General features: G+C 31.9%; 1 protein-coding gene across 1 annotated transcript in view; it reads right to left on the reverse strand.

Annotated features, from left to right (window-relative positions):
• Positions 1-17,044, reverse strand: part of LOC118194764 (BAI1-associated protein 3-like) — a 282,557-nt gene that overhangs the window by 38,214 nt on the left and 227,299 nt on the right. Inside the window, exons 20-24 of the mRNA XM_085823822.1 lie at positions 14,488-14,562; positions 14,181-14,276; positions 11,562-11,777; positions 9,703-9,771; positions 6,812-6,958 (exon numbers count right to left, since the gene is read on the reverse strand). Coding sequence (XP_085679948.1) covers positions 6,812-6,958; positions 9,703-9,771; positions 11,562-11,777; positions 14,181-14,276; positions 14,488-14,562 — 603 coding nt within the window. The remainder of the gene's footprint in view (positions 1-6,811; positions 6,959-9,702; positions 9,772-11,561; positions 11,778-14,180; positions 14,277-14,487; positions 14,563-17,044) is intronic.

Below are 17,044 nucleotides of genomic sequence, written 5' to 3' on the forward strand. Positions count from 1 at the left end.
AACCAGATCTGAAATTATATAAATGGTAATAGTTTACAATTGGGTGCCCCTTGTTTCTTGGCGATTCTTTTTTGACGCCAAGATCGGCGCCAGGAAGGCACAATTTCAAAATGACCGCTACACAAAACCAAAATAAGAAGTCAAAGAATTTCACAAACTCTGTATCCATGTACACATCGATCTGTTTTCACTAAAAAACGCATCCTAGAATTGCACAAACTAGGCATTGCGCACTGTCTTAAATTTTTCCATGTACACATCAATCTATTTTCATTTAAATAAAATCAAGAAGCTAAAACAAAGTTAAAACTATCATGGTAACCAGAAGTGAAGTTTCATGGCCAAAACTTAAGAAAAATTGTCGCTAATCGAAGTAGCACCCAATTCTACACTAGAGCCATATAAATTAATGAAGGATTAAGATTTTATTTTAATTCAGACAGATATATTTAAAAAATAATCAAATGGGCTCGGACACCTTAAAACCCTTAAGATCTTCCAGTATGTTATTGTTGCAAGAATTGGGGCAACTTATTTCTTTTAAAAGCAATTACTACCAACTTTTTATAACTCACTACATAATATAGCTGTTTTGGAATTAGTAAACATAAAGTTTGTGTTGCCACAAATATTTTTATATTTTAATCTGCTTTGAGACAATTTTTTTATGCGTTCAAGTCATGTTTCCACCTTGCGCGCATGATATTTTAAAACTGGCTAATGGTACACACTTGAAATTTGACGGAATTCTTTATATGGACACTATCTTCTAAAAAATCTGATGAATATTTTAATATTCAAAAATTTTATAAATGAAAGCATTACATATTTTTTAATAAAATGCATTTTATAAACTCAACTCCAAATAAAATAGGAATTTAACATGAAATTCTTAGGATTTTTGATTCACAGTAGTTTTCAAATGTTATAAAAGCTATATATTAAATATGGAATTATATTATGCAACAAAATGTTTTAAAATGAGTGCGCAAGATGAAAACATGACGTGAATGCATAAAAAATTTTGTCACACAGCAGATTAAATTATAAAAATATTTGTGGCAACACAAACTTTCTGTTTACTAGTTCCCAAAGCAGCTATATTATGTAATGAGCTGTAAAATGTTGGAAATAATTTCTTTTAAAACAAATAAGTCATCCCAGTTCTTGCAATAGTAACACAGTCGAAGATCTTAAAGGTTTTAAGGTGAACGAGCCTCCTTAATCCATTGTTTTCAGATCATTTTAAATAAAATTGTACTTTCAGCTCTTACACCTAGAGAACTGCGTGTTAATTAAGAAAAATATATTTAAAAATTCATAAAGTTCATTATCTTCGGAGCATTTTGAATAAAATTGTACTTTTAGTTCTTATGTCTATAAAATAAATCGGTTACATTTTAAAGATTTATTATAAATAACGTTCACTTGCCATATTTACGGACAGATAAAATTTAATTTTGAGGATAACCTTATAATTTAATAAAAATTGGCAGTTACGTTATAATTGAAGGTATAGATAAAATTTAAATTAATATTTGTTTTTCCATTTGATCCTCAAAGCAGATTTCAGGATTTGAATTAATCAGGCGAAAGTCTCGTTATCAACAAGCGAACGTTACTTAAACAAATCGATATTGCAGTCGAGCGGCTTTCATCTGAGAAGGTATTGAGCTTACATGCAAATAATGATGCTGCGTATTGTATGTGTATCGTGTAGTCATAGGATCATGGCCCCATATGCCTCTTCTACAGTACGGTTACCTGCCTTTACTTTCGTAGACGATAGAATGCATTACGAATATCGATATGTAATATTAATTACTGAAATTGAATCATTGTTGTAATAAAACTTACTTTTGGCAGACAGGTCCGCATTTTACTGGCACATATACAGTATTTCAAAATAGCCCTGCCAAAGTAATGAATCATGCTATTTTAAGAAATTGTTAGTAACCTCTTTCGAAGAAACCATATGAGAAGCCAAATGTAGTTTGTTAAACTGAAGCAAACGTACCCGTATTAGATGACCAAATCTTTTCTTTTATTCTATGATAGTGTTTTTCTTGTACCAGTAAAACTTAAGGCAGTGTACCGACTTTTGTCTTTCAACCCTTTTGTCGATTATTATTAGTCTATTTTTTCTTCGTTTTAGGTCACCTGAGGTATCTTACACACGATTTCCGCATGCGCAGGCAATTCCAGTTTAAAACTGTCGGGTAGAAACTTGATTGTTCCTTATAATTTTCTACGTCATTGTGAAGCATCTGCATAATCTTCGAAGATTAGGCAAAGATTCCGTGATATAGTTACGCGGATTAGTCGCTGAATTGGATTTTATTGAAGCTTTTCATATTCACAAAATAGTTTCTCGTTTAGATAATGACATTAATTCCAATCTAGTCCTTCCTGTCGCTTTTAAAATTCCAAAATCTTAATTTTTCATGTTGTTTACTGTCTTTTGGACAGTCGGCGCTACCGCTTGTTTTCACTTTGCTTCACTCTTTATTTTGATATAAATACGGTGGTGGTTTCTCCCTTCCGCCATAGACTGGTGTAAGAAATAGAGAGTTAATATCATCACCAGTAAATTTCAACTACTCATACTTAGAAAAATGAGAAAACGTCGATCAAATAAAAAAACTTTACATTTGTTTAAGGAATCAGTACCTAACAGTAAACAAAGCAATTTACCTCAAAATCATTATTAAACCGAAATCTTTCTTGGACTCCACATATTACATATTACTAGTCTGCGTAGTAAAGCTCTTGAAATCATGAACCGATTTCTTCCTGTTATTCCAACCTTAGCCTTTGTACAAAGCCTATACTACATGCATTCGATCTATTTTGTGTTACACTGCCTCTAACTGGAACTCTGCTGTTAAAAATCAAATTCATCAGCTTCACATTGTGTAAATAAATTTTTACATATATATAATGATTTTTACACAATATAATGATGGATTCAGACTTTCTTGTTCGCACAAAGAAGTCTCACATGTCGCTCTTACATAAAGATTTAAAGATTGAGGAAACTGCGTACTGCATAAAAAGGAAATAATGATAAATTTTTCAGCAAGGCCATTTCAAGTGACTTACAAGTGTCAATTACTCTGAAGTGTTCAACTATGAAACTCTTTAAGAAGATAAAACCATCAGACCTCTTGCTGCTCATATTATCACAGACTTAAGCGACCAGAAATTCGTCATATTTTATGAAAGACCGATTTCTAAAAGACATATTTTATTTTAGATACACATTTTATGCAAAATGGTGGATTTTAAATTCCTACTCGTAGAAACTCGTACTTTCGTATTTCATTTCTTTCCGAACCATAAAATTTTCATTTTTGCTTCTGATGAGTATACTATATTAAATCATTTCATTTTGAAAGTTGTTTTCAAGACCCATTTTAAATTTTAAGTAACTTGTTTTAAATAGACTAAAGAACAACTTATTAATACAAAACGTGCTTGCTGAAAAGCTCGACAAAATCTCAAACATAATGGTATTTTTATCAAAAAATGTCATCTTTCCAAAGATATAATCTGAAGGTTAACTTTATTTGATTCATTCATTCAAACGGCAGCATGGATCTGAGAGAGATCAAGAGCTCAAACTGGAAGAGAAACATACCAATATGAAATTTAAAACTTAACAAAAAAAGTAATTTTAATTTAGATATTTGAATAAAACTCTGAAGAGTTTTATTCAAAATCTAGAACACATGACTCTACAGAGGTTTATTCAAAATCTCTGCCAAACTAAGATTACTCTTGCCCCAAAATTTCAATTCAAGGTGTATTTAGTCGAGTAATTATTTTCAAATACGCTGTATAATAGAATGTTCTCTAATTAATACCATAATTGAAATCTACCAGATAAGATTCTCTGCTTTTTTCCCGTATTTATTGCGAACTTTGCTTATACGCCACTGGAACTTCTCTCTTTTATTGTTTATTTTAGTTTAGTAACTGCTGACCATAAAACATTTATGTAATATTGGGTGTTACAAGATCACAATATCCAGAATAACTTGAATTACGCAATCCTTCTACTGTTTAGTACGTAATCATTACCGCATCTTTTAACTTCATTTCATTTCGTTCAGCGTTTGCATTTGACTTGTTACTTTCTAAAATATCTATGAAATTAGAAACATATTTTAATAAATATTTCTTACATTTAATAAAGTCAGAGTTTACATATTTCTAATGAATTTTGCTTCATTGTGAATATATTTTGTATTATACTTTGTATAAGAAATATTTTGCCGATTTTTAACATACTTCTGAAATAAGAAAATTACGCAAATCTACAGGAAACATAGAATGTGTTAATGAAGATTTTTAAAATAAACAAAAATTAATATGCACATGCTTTAAGGAAAATTCAATTGAATACTAAAACAAATCATAATATACAACAGAAATCGCTGTAATGCAAGTAAATTTGCAGGTCTATAGTCTAGAAGATTTACTTTCTTCTTCAGTTATGGAAGCGAAAAGTGACTGGAAAAATACAGGTTCTTTGATGGAAACAACAGGGAGTTTGGTTTATTTGATTATGGAAAAGCATTCGAAGGCTATCTGTCTAAAAAGGGACAGCCTCCGTGGATGACTTTCAAAGCGAAATGGTTCATATGCACATTACATACGGGGAAAGCCACAAAAGACCTCATGCAGCCCACTCGTTCGCTTAGAATCGCACCCAGGTCAAACTACCAGTGCTCAGTGTTTTCAACGTTCGGCTGCTTGCGGGTACAGAACAGCCTAGAGAAATTGGAGAATTTTCTATCGAAATGACACGAAATGAAGACGAAGGATGTTCTATCTAAATGCAAGGAAATTAAGCTGCTAGTATCATCTACTGAACAAAATGTGAACGTAAATGGGTAAAGAATTATTATCGATGTGAAATGTTTCTAGGAAATATGATTGATCAACAGATATACGAACTCTATCTTTCGCTGGCGAATTAGATTTCCAAGAAAGGTTTTGCATACATTAAAATATTTTGGTTCTGCTTAATGATACTAATCATAATTCCTCTTTCTCAGTTTCTCAAGAATTTGCTTTTAAGTTGCATTGTGTTCAATTTCAGCCAATAGATGGTGGTGATAGGAGTTTGCTTCCAATTGCTTAGTTAGAACATTACAAACTTCTCCTAGTTGTTCTCACTGTGGCATGTTCTTTTTCCTTCACTTCTGCAGCTGAGGAAGAAATTTCTACCTTCGAAATTACAGTCTTGCAAATTTGCTCAGGTTACGGCCATTTCCCTCGTTTATTATTATTTTTTAACACTTAAATTTTCGATTTTATTTTACTTTTCATATTTTTTACATTTAGTTAGATGTTAATCTGTTTTCAAAATCACTTTTTGTGTCTTTTTGTGAAATTAACAGTTTGACCGATCAAGGTATATTACGTCTTTATGATAATTATGAAAGCATAAATTGTTGCAAGATTTTCTACATGAATAAATTTACCAGATGCATTTTCAATCACGCAGAAAATGCATTGTTAGAAATAAAATGTTATTTGGTACTCTTCTATTATCGGGATCGGAGTCATGACCAAATGTTTTGCTAAACTCACCAAGAGGCTCTGTCACAGAAAGTTGCCAAAAGGTACTTTTAAAAAGTTGTTACAATGACTTTAAGTACTTTTTTACTTCTTTTAAAAAGTAAAAGATTGTGTTTTGTTAACGAGAATTGAAATTCTAAAGATTATCGGTAACTTGTGTTTTTATTATTATTGTATTTACCATGGATATAAAAATTTGAGACTTATGTAATGGAGAAACATTTTCTATACATTTTCTTCAGGAACGAGGAATTATTCACTCTGAAAGAAAGTGCACGAAAAGCCATAAAATTGCTCATTTTCTTCAATTCGAAGAAAACACTGGAATGGACATGTGAAGATATGATATGCCGAAAGAAAAATAAAAGGATAGTATTCTCAGAATTGGTTTGAAGGATTGAGAACCAGTTTCTGAACTGCAATTCGTTTCACTTATGCGTGGTGTTTAAAAATTAATTTCCTTGAATTTTGTTACTATCAGCTTGATATGAATTACTACATTGTTGTTGAGTGAAACAGTTATACCAGGGAAATCTGTGGCCATGCATTAATATTTAGACCGTTAGTTAAAATAGGCGGCACTGGTAATATTATCGAAGTTGACGAAAGTCTGTTTCGTGTGTGTGTGTGATTATGGCAAAGTCTTGAGGTTGTTTTCGTGTCGAAAAGCGACGTTAGTCGTATGCTTCTTCTCCAGTTGGTGTACGGCGGGATTTGGGAAGAAAACCAAAAGAATGTTTGAGAGTTGCTGAATTTAACCTCTCAACAAGAATTTTTCCAGAAAAAGTTATTGAAAAAAATATTGTTGGTAGCACTATAATATACTGAGACTGTTGTAAAGGTGTAATACTGAAGAATTAACACCGGTCGGATTTGAACATTTCTATGTTAATCATAATTTTCTCGATCCTATTACTGGTTGTCATAAGCCAACTATTGAAAGGTTATAGGGCAGCGCGTTTTGGCGAAATAAATATCAGGGAAGTGTTTAGGGAAGTTGTTCAATTTACATTAAAAATTTCTAATTTTTCGAATATCTGTTACGTTATTTTCCTTCTGATTTTTTTTAACTTAACCCGTATCGTAAATAGTTTGCCGATTACTTTCATGCTTGGAATTTTTCGCCAAATCGTTACCGTTTTTCGATACCTGAATCCGGTCCCGATAACACAACAGTACCTGTTATTTAAGAGAACAGCAATGTGAAATTCTCACCACATACACCAATGTTACTTTGTGCTGTTTCCATCAATTCATGCATCAGAACTGTCCACATCATGTCCAACAGTCTGTCGAAGTTAGCTTGCAAAAGGTTGTTGTAGAGATTTCTCAATGTAGTATCGAGATTTTCCAATAAAGGCCGAATAGCCTGTAATAAAATCAAAGCATCAAATATTATTTTCTGACCTCAGTTTTGAATATATTTTAAGAATGTTTTCAATATTTAAGAATTTTTCAAATCAAAAGCTAAAAATCACAGTTATTACTGTAATTTACATTTCAACTAGAATTTATTGTAAAACTTCCTTTGTCAATCCTTATATGAGTAAAAGGATGGATAAAAATTCCCTATGAGACGATACAATATTTTGAGAGATATAATCTATTGAAATATGTGCATTTTATGCCGACAATGTACACGTTCTCAAGAGATGCATCTGAATATTCAGCGCTAATAATTATGTTGTATAAAATAGAAGCCTTTACTTGTATGCAAAAACGAAGCATGAAAGATAAGGAAAACTTTTCGTCTGGAATTATGCATTTATCTACACTATCTCATGAATCTGCTAATATTAACAAATGCGTAATTTTATACAAAATATAAATTGCCTATATTTAAATAATTTTTAACTCTTAAACACATCCGTAGGTTTGCGAGGTATTAACACACGCCAGAGATAAATATTTATCTCAAATTAAATGTCGCAAAATTGCACAGTTACTTAATTAGAAACGATGAAGAAATCTTTATAAATATTTGAATGATTTAAATTGAAAATGACTAGCTGTATTTTAGGAATGAGTATATTTGCAACAACTTTATCGGATTTTGATGTAGCTTTCTTCAGAATACTTTTACTCTGAGCACAAATGCTTACTTTACTCCTTACCAAATACTGTAAAACTTCTTATGGTGCTTAACTGAAAAATAGAGAGCACGGGGCAAAAATGCTCCTTATCAATAAATCAAAAAGGTGGATATGAAATTCTACCGAGAATACTTTTCATATGCACCCATCTGGTAAAGGATCTGAAACGTACAATGATAGCTAAAGACTCTGGATAACGTGCTCTTTTACTAGAGTATAACTTTATCTCATTTCGTGTGCTTATAGGATTAAGATATTGGCCTTTAAAATGTTATTTCCAAATAACCATTTTGTTTCACTAGTATGTTTTTCGCTTGATACATCAATAGGCTCCGTTTAATATGATATAAGTTTGTCTATAGCTACTCTGATAACATTTAAACAAGTGAGAAAATATCATTCAAAACAGCAATGAAATTGAACGTATTTAAAATAACTACAACAAGCAACATATAAATGAGTACTTATGAATTTTTATAATATGTCTGAAAATCATTTGACCTAATATTAATACTCAGACGGCATGCCTCATTGACGGGAAAAGAACATGTAAATGTGAAATTTAAAACTAGGCAAAAATGCAGCCGTAATTTGGCGTAGATATTTTCAGGTTCTTATTACTTTTTTCCTACGCCTAGGAAGAAGGAAACTTTGAAGAACTGTTTTTGCTTCTGAAGAAGGACCTAGGTCTTATCGCCCTCAATATCGATAGAGATTCAAAATTCTGATGATTGAAAATGATTGATTAATATCGAAAACAAACAGTTTCGCGACTTACTGGGAGACATTTTACTGACACTTGTCAATTTTTATAACATATTTTAATTTTGTTTGGATACTTTATCTTTTATTTCAATTAAAATTATTCTATAATACGTTGATAATATTAGCCGAATCGTTGATCACAATAAGCGATGTATTTTCCATGTTTCCGTATACAAACGGGCGGACTTCGGTGGCTCGATGTCAATGCCCAAATTACAGTAAACCTTAATCATTACGCATTCACATATTTGAAAAAATTCCGAAAGATATAATTTAGTTGCAATAATTTTGAATGATTTAGCCTATTTCTGGAACCAGAAACTAACCTTTAACAGTTTATTTCATCCACAGCTTTCATACAAGCGAACTGCTTATAATATATACCAATTTATTATTAATTGCCTCTGTTGGAAATAACCATTATATAGGAGAGCTTAGTGTGACGCGAAGCATTAACTTACTTCATAAGTACCTCCAGTTTAATTAGGCTATTTATAGCAGTCAGTAGTTCCGTTAACATGATGGACAGTACATCACATTAAACTGACTAACACTGATTGTTGCAATTACATACCTTATGAAACGCTGAATAGCATATTGATGGTTATATGAAATGCCTGAGAATGAAATATTATGGTTCGTTTAGGTAATTATTCAAAGTAATATACACTAGTTTCATGGAAAACTGTATTAATGTTAAGATCGGCGTGCAGTAGAATCTCATACAAAACCCATAGCAGCTAACCTAGAAAGCAAAAACGGAGGGGATCTGGCATCTTTTCCGTTATAAAACAACCCGTGTTAAACAAGTTTCTACAAACGTTAGTACATATGCTAAAGTTAATTATTGGCCATCTTTAAGCTACAAGTGTTGTTCTTATCACTTATAACATTATTCTTCTTTCCAAAGCTCTTGCTTTTGAGCAAAAAAAGTATTATTGTAATACTTTAAGTTTTGTCATTCTATCTGCTTTTTTTTTTGTCTGTTTACTGATATAGCTAACCTAAGACATACATTTCTTATATTTAGAAAACTTCACCCCAGTTGAAATAAGGTAATGATTAAAATACACTTTCTGGCCGGAAATACTAATAAATGAGTGCATGCATCTTTATAGAGAAAATTCGTATATTGACACAGATAAAATTAATTTATCCGTGAAAAAGAAACTTAAGCAGTTTTTAACTAAATTTAGAAAATGTAATAATATCTGTTGCATATATGTACGAATCTAATTGAAAATTTGACACTTACGCTTTCTGCGTCCAACTTCTCTGGAGCCCAAGCCAGATGAAAAACAAACTTCTTCATATCCGGGCGTAACTAGAAGAACGGAATTAAATTATTTTCAAACAAAAACATAAAAATGAACAGAATGTAACAGAAATGTGAGGCCCTTTTGATTTGACAAATTTCTTTAAGCAATAACTTAAATCTGAGTTTGGAAAATACTCATGGTCTCCTGATCCTTAATTCTCGATTGCCTAAACATTCAGACTCCAGTTTAAGAATCTCTGGACCAAAACATGCATAGGTCTAAGGCAGATACCTCTATCATCTTGCTTAGCTGCCGTTATTTTGCGATGTCATGATCTTTGAGGACTGTCTCGTAGAAGCCATTAATTGTTCCGGCAGACAAAAGTATGCTTCAGACTGCCTTTCAATATTTTTATTTCTTTCCTGATTGGATACCAACACCATCATAATGCAATAATTTTATTGCGCAGCAGAGTTGCAATTTAGCTTTGCGAATAACATAAGAAATAACTTTGAACCTGAAAATATTTCTGATGTTCAATAGAAGCATTCATTTGAAAAAATGAATGCAACTGTTGCCGTTTATTATCCGTTTGAATTTAAAAGATTTAAGAAAATCTATAGAATTTTGCTCAAACAGATTTTACTAAATTATGCTAAAGTAAATAAACATTAAGAATATAAAATTGTAAATTTTGTACAGATAGTCCTCGATTTAAGATGGCCCGACTTACATCGAATCGTGTTTACGAATGTTAAAATCTAAAATTCAAAATTTTATAATTTTACGACTAGTACGTTTTTGTACGTGCTCCGGTAAAACATTGCTGTGACTACAAAATGGGTTATGTGAACTCTGTCGAAAATATGGATCAACATACTGATCTTTTTATCAAAGATGAAAAGCAAATTCAAGAAGCAGCTGGATATTATAGATGAAAGATATAAAGGAATGGAGAAATAACACTGAGGAATTTTCTGATTAATGTTCATGTTAACTATTTAAAAAAAGAGTAATCATTAAGTTGATAAAATACATATGTCTGTAGTACTTGTGTAAGAACAAAAATAAATTGCTGATAAGTATTATAGAAATTTATATATTTTTAAATTCATTTTATGCCAAATATAAGCCTGTTTTATAAACAATTATAAAAAATATCAAGAATAAAATAAGCCTCAGTCTTAAGTCAGAATCGACTTAAGACTGAGGCTTAATAAACACTTACTAACGGGATTGCTGGAATTGCACTCGCTGTAAGTTGAGGATTACCTGTGCTTCATTTTTAAATTTGATATGCATCCTGCTTAACAAATGCATGTGCATTTAAAGAAACTGTGTTATTAAATATTTTTAAACGCAGATTTTAAATTTTGTTTTAAAATTAAAAACGTTTAATAAAAATCATTTTCCTCTTATCATTAATATTATGTGAAAGATTCTGGAGATTGCACTGAATTCGAGAAATTTTTAAACTTGTTTCGTCTTTAGTTTTTTTTTTTTTTTTTTTTTTTTCAGGATACCTAATTTTGTATTTAGAGAAAATAATTAACATTTCGTGGAAACAGCAAGGACTATACGAAGAAGTCCATGTCGTGGTTTCCTAAATAAGGAAATTCTTACTTCAGCTTATCAAAATATTTCCTTATTTCTAACTACTCTTTTAGGTAATCGGCTCTTTTTTATTAAGCAGTAGTAGTCTATAAAGGTTAAATTTTCGTTAATATTTTGCTTAAAATGACTTTTCAAACTCACTTATGAATTAGAATGTTACTATATAGCAATCTAATCAGTTTTAGATACCTTTTCGTGAAAGAAAAAATATATGAATTATGTAAGTAGAGTAAACTATTACCTTTTCAACCATTCCGCAAATAATACTAAATATTTTGCCCGTAACGTCATCTTCAGATTTGTTCAGCATATCATATATAGTTTCGCGACACTGGTTGGCTGTACAACCACCTTGGTTTAAATTCAGCGCCTTTATTATTTGTTCAACGCCCAGTTCTTCTTCAAGAGGTCTAAGAGTCTGTAAGACGTATTCCATGTTGTTCATGGTAATACACAGCTGAAAGATACAAAGGGATTTAAACGCAGTGTACAATAATAGCATATTATATTGCAACAAAGAGCTTCTTTTCTAAATTAAAATAGTTACACACTAATTAGTATAAGTAAATACTTTTGCTTCATTGATCATTATTTTAACCAACCTATACTATATATAGTAACATATTCTTAAATTTAAGAAAGTGATTGTTTCTTCTAAATTACAATATAATAAGCACAAAAAAGAGAAAATAATTCCTGCTGAGCAGGATAAGCTGAGAAAGGATAAGGAAACCATTATCATCTCTTCAGAGCATTGCCATGCATGATGTCGAAGAAGCGTAGAAATTTGATCTCGGTCACCAGAGAAGGCAACAGGTTTAATCACGTTTGTTGGTACACACCGTACATTTAATAAAACATCAGGATGAAGAGCTTGTACGAACCTTACGTAAGCTCAGCTGTATGTGGACAGCTATGCAAGAGATCATATCAAGATGCAAAAGATATGATCATATCATGTTTTACAATCAATGGCTGCAATGACATCGCGTATAGATTCAGCGATATCTTTACAATCTTTGCCGAAGACTTTCAGAAAGAAAAAACTTTAATTCCAGGCGACCATTGCCTGCCCCATGTTGTAGAAAATTATTGTAAAATGCTGTATAGGTTTCCACAGGTCCTTCAGTTGATCAGCTGGGGATACAGTGCAATGGAATTATATAGTCTTTTAATTAATGAACTATGGATCATGGAATCTATGCTTTTGTGGAAGATAAGATGATAAGTATCTAAACACTAAACAATTCATTTTGTCTTTATTATAGAATGGAAAGCTACCACACAATGTGGGACAATATCAAGAGCCTACAACATCGTACGCCTTTGGCATGTTTATTTCTGTTCTTATAACAAGGTAACATTTACTGATGACATTCCGTGATATCATCACTATTATCTCAATATACGGAAGTCATTTTAAGAAGGAAGTAAGAAATCAAACAAAACCTTTCCAGGTATATCATTCTATTGTCAGTATATATCTAGACTAACACAATCACTGATCATGTCTGATGAAGTTGCCGATGCTTGTTCTGGAATTTCGACGAAATTTCGAATTATTTCGACCATATCTGAGAGTTGCCGCCCAGTCGAGAAAGTGGTTAGTGATTCTGACTGCCATAGCGAACGGCTTGGGTTAGAATCCCGGAGATGGCATGGATATAAACTGCCTTCGTAGGAGGTAACGGTGGCCGCCTATGTACCTCCATAAAAAAATAACCCCTGCTTCTAGCCTTGGTAATGTCCAAAACCCTAATGGCTAGTGCTCGCCATAAAAAAAAAAATATCTGACAATCTAATATTTCAAGACCCCAGTCCGTGAAATGCATGTGCGTATTCCACATAGGGTAAGGGCTTCTGCATAAGCCTTTAGTGGTAATACAATGCACTGATTTCTTTCGTTCTTGTAGATGTTTCACAGATCACTGGCCTTTGCGATCAACAGACTTACTGTCTCCTTTCTATGTTCATTACATATCAATGCATCTGGCAAGTTGAATTCTTGGATGCAATTATTTTGTTTAGTTTTATTAATAAGTATTGTTTAGTTTTATTAATGAGTATATATCATTAATAAAACAAAATAAAAAAATTGCATACAAATGCTAATATATATTAGCAATGCAAAATAAATAGGAAAAGTATTTTGGAAAACAAAATTTTACTAATAAATAAAATATATGTATACAATTGCAATTAAACTCAATATTATTATTGCAAAAAATGAAAACGAAGGGGTTTTTTTTTCGGTTAGAGGACAACATGCGAGAAATAGTTTTTAGTAGAAGAATATATGCCTGCCTTCCTACGAGAAAAAGTATTTGATTCTTATTTACGAAAACTCATATGCAAACTGTCATTAAAAACATAAAAACACCCATTAGTTGCTAATGGACATCCTAGCCTTTTTACCTCATTTAAATTGTGTTAATCTCATATCAGTGTTTTTGTTTTCGGAATAAACATTATCCATACACATTTTTATACTGTGTGCCTTTATTTCGTTTTTTATGTACTGAAATAATTTTCCTAATAAATATATTTCTTTTATTTAGAAACACTAAATATTTTACCTTGATATAATCCTGTAACGCAAGAGATCCAAAATAAAATAACATATAAACATAATATAAAAAAACATATACCTAATAAACAAATACCATAGCTAATATATTAATTGAGATTTCAACAAATAGGTGATTTGAAAAACCAGTAATATTTTACATTGAAAGGTTTGTTAAAATCTCGACACGTTTAAGTGATAAAAAATATCATACTTATGAACTTCTGACTTTATATGTAAGTAATGCAACATATCACTCCAAACAGATCATTCGAAATTATGCAGTTATCATACCTGTTCTGTAACGTCTGTCTGCTTTTCGCTATCTATTATTTTCTGCAATTTCTGTTGACATAATTTAGCATAATAGACAGTTCCTTCACATATTATCTGAAAAGGAAATAAAAATTAGTCTGAGCAATAAATTTTATAAAGTATATGATATATTTTTACTCATAAGTTTCCTTTCTTGCAAATAAATTCATTCATTTACAATCTCAAGTCATAAAGTAAGAAAGCTTTTAAGCAATTTAATTTAATTAGCTTTCTATTTATATATAATCTTATAGGAAAAAAAGTATTCCATAAAGAATGTTCTTACTTCTATAACTTTCAGAACAAAGGCGAATGAACCAGCTGAATCAGGCCAAGCTAATTGACGCCAGAATGTTTTTATCTAAAAAAATAAATGAGGATAATATTTTAAAAGCTTTCTATATAATGTTAAAATAAAAAGCCACATGCTGCTCAAGTAGAATTGACGCAAGTTGAAACGAGGAAAATTAAAGCTAATGTATGACCTTTCTTGATCTGCGACTTTTGTTCCAGATTCTCAATTATCGGTAAGCCTATAAGATATTTTATACCTCCTTCCGGTATACCTTCGTGGTGTAAATGGAAACATTCTTGATGCGCATTCGGGAGATCCGGAGTTCGAATTCTGGTGAGGGTACTGCGCATCTTTCACGTTCTTGCATCGGAATACTTAATGACTCTACAGGTGAGCATTTTTTACGTTATGGTAAATTCAGAGTTTTATATGGAGGTCGGAGAAGTTCTAAAGAATGCTGTGAAAATCTTTGAGAAAATTTTCGAGTGAACCAGAATGTGTACCAAAGTAGTCTGGCTTTTACATCCAAATCCTGGATTGAACAAATTATCCCAAGAAGACCATATGACTCTCAGCAAGACTTTGCAGCCAACACATGACAAAAATCTCAAATGTGCCTTTTACCATATTTCTGATATATAGCCTCCAGATTCACATTAACTGTAATCTTCTTCACTATTATGTGTGAGGAGTGGTTAAAAGGGTCACCAATAAGTCAATCTGTAACAATAAAGGTGAACCGCAGTAGAAATTCTGGAAGGTATTTCACGATTTCTCTCCTGAGGTTGTAAGATATGTATCTATTTTTGCTTCTGAGGCGTTCTGGAGACTGTGATTTAAGCTGAAGGTGGTGTGCAGAACTCTTTATTTGTCCGCTTACCCAAAAGAGGGGGCTACAAGGTTTCTCCCTCTTGTTCAGTAGGGGAAATTTGGGCCGGTTTCTGTTCCTGGCTGCCGTCGGTAAAGCACGAACTCACCTCTCTTCTGTATCGTGATGCCTGCGTACCTGTCCCACAACTTTTTATGCTTACTGCTAACGTGGATCGAGTGACTTACATCTTATGTTATTTAGTTATTAGTGAATATGTGTTGAAATATATACATATTTGTCTAACCTTAATAAAAAGAGTAATGTGAACTCAGCCGGGATATCATTGTTATACCTGCAGCAAAAATACACACACACCACTATTTCTCTATAGTGGCTTCATTGAATGAGTTCTATCTATTATATTGATCAAGTTTGTGGCAAAGTTTGCGCTCAAGTTTTTTTAGATCAAGTTTGTGGCAAAGTTTGCGCTCAAGTTTTTTTAGATCAAGTTTGTGGCAAAGGCATTATATTGCTCAATTTTGTGGAATTTTCATATAAGAAACATTTTAAGGCGAATCTTAGTGCCTAATAGAGCCTTAAAATTTCGCGTTAAAGAACATGAGGCATATGTTAGAAAAAAGGAAACACAGAAGTCTTCTGTTGCCCAGCATGGTTGGTCCGAAAATCACACTTTCAATTTTTCTGCTGCCAAAATTATTCATAAAAATATCTTCCATTGGTGAACTGGATTTTTTAGAGACATTTCACATTAAAAAAAATCCTTCTGTTCTAGTTAACGACTCTAACTCCAATCCATCTTTGACTTTAGACTTTAAACAAATTATGCTTTAGTTCTGGTTTCATCAACTGATGGCACCAGTAGCTTGACTAATGTCTATGTTATCTTATCTTATCTCGTTCATTTGCGTTTTTGCAGCTGAAAATGATGGTTCGGTAAAATCATTGAAACTAGTCGTGTGAAAATTTGAAAATATAACCCTGATTTTTTGTCTTTGACTTCTAGATTGATACATAATGAAGATTTAAAATTGCTACTAAAACACATGCGAAGAATGGTGGAAAAACGAAATTAAAACTGAAGAAATAAATAAGCCTAAATAGATTGTAATATCAATGAACATTTTTAATGACAGAGATTAACTTAAACATAGTTGCATACAGCAGAGAAAAAGGGCGAAGAAGTAAGAATGGTATACATATACATACATACGTAATAAACAGTTACGTCATCATTCATCACCGCGCGGATAAACGCGAACGGCGCATGCGTCAGGAGAAGCTCTCTTAAGCTAAACGTCGTATTATAATTTATGATACAACAATCCCCCTTTCGACGTTTGGCGGCTGAAAAAAAATAAACATTAATCATTTACAGTTATTCCAATTAATTTACAGCACTTAGAATGTTTCGAAGCAGTCAATGTTTTTGTCAGTACATCTGCAGGCATTTTCTCTGTTGGCACATATTTAACGTCTATTTCATTTCTTTCATAAATCTCACGAATGAAATGATGTCTAATATCTATGTGTTTAGTGCGTGAGTGATAAACAGCATTTTTCATAAGCTTTTGTGCACCTTGATTATCACAATATATAATGGTTGGATAATCAGCAGTAAAATTTAATTCTTTAAGGAAACGACGTAAATAAACTGCTTCTTTGGCACTTTCTGAAAGACTGATGTACTCTGCTTCAGTACTTGATAATGCAACAGTT

The sequence above is a fragment of the Stegodyphus dumicola genome, chromosome 9, assembly GCF_044657685.1.
Source record: "Stegodyphus dumicola isolate Sdum_Otavi_A_Nest chromosome 9, ASM4465768v1".
NCBI lineage: Eukaryota > Metazoa > Arthropoda > Arachnida > Araneae > Eresidae > Stegodyphus > Stegodyphus dumicola.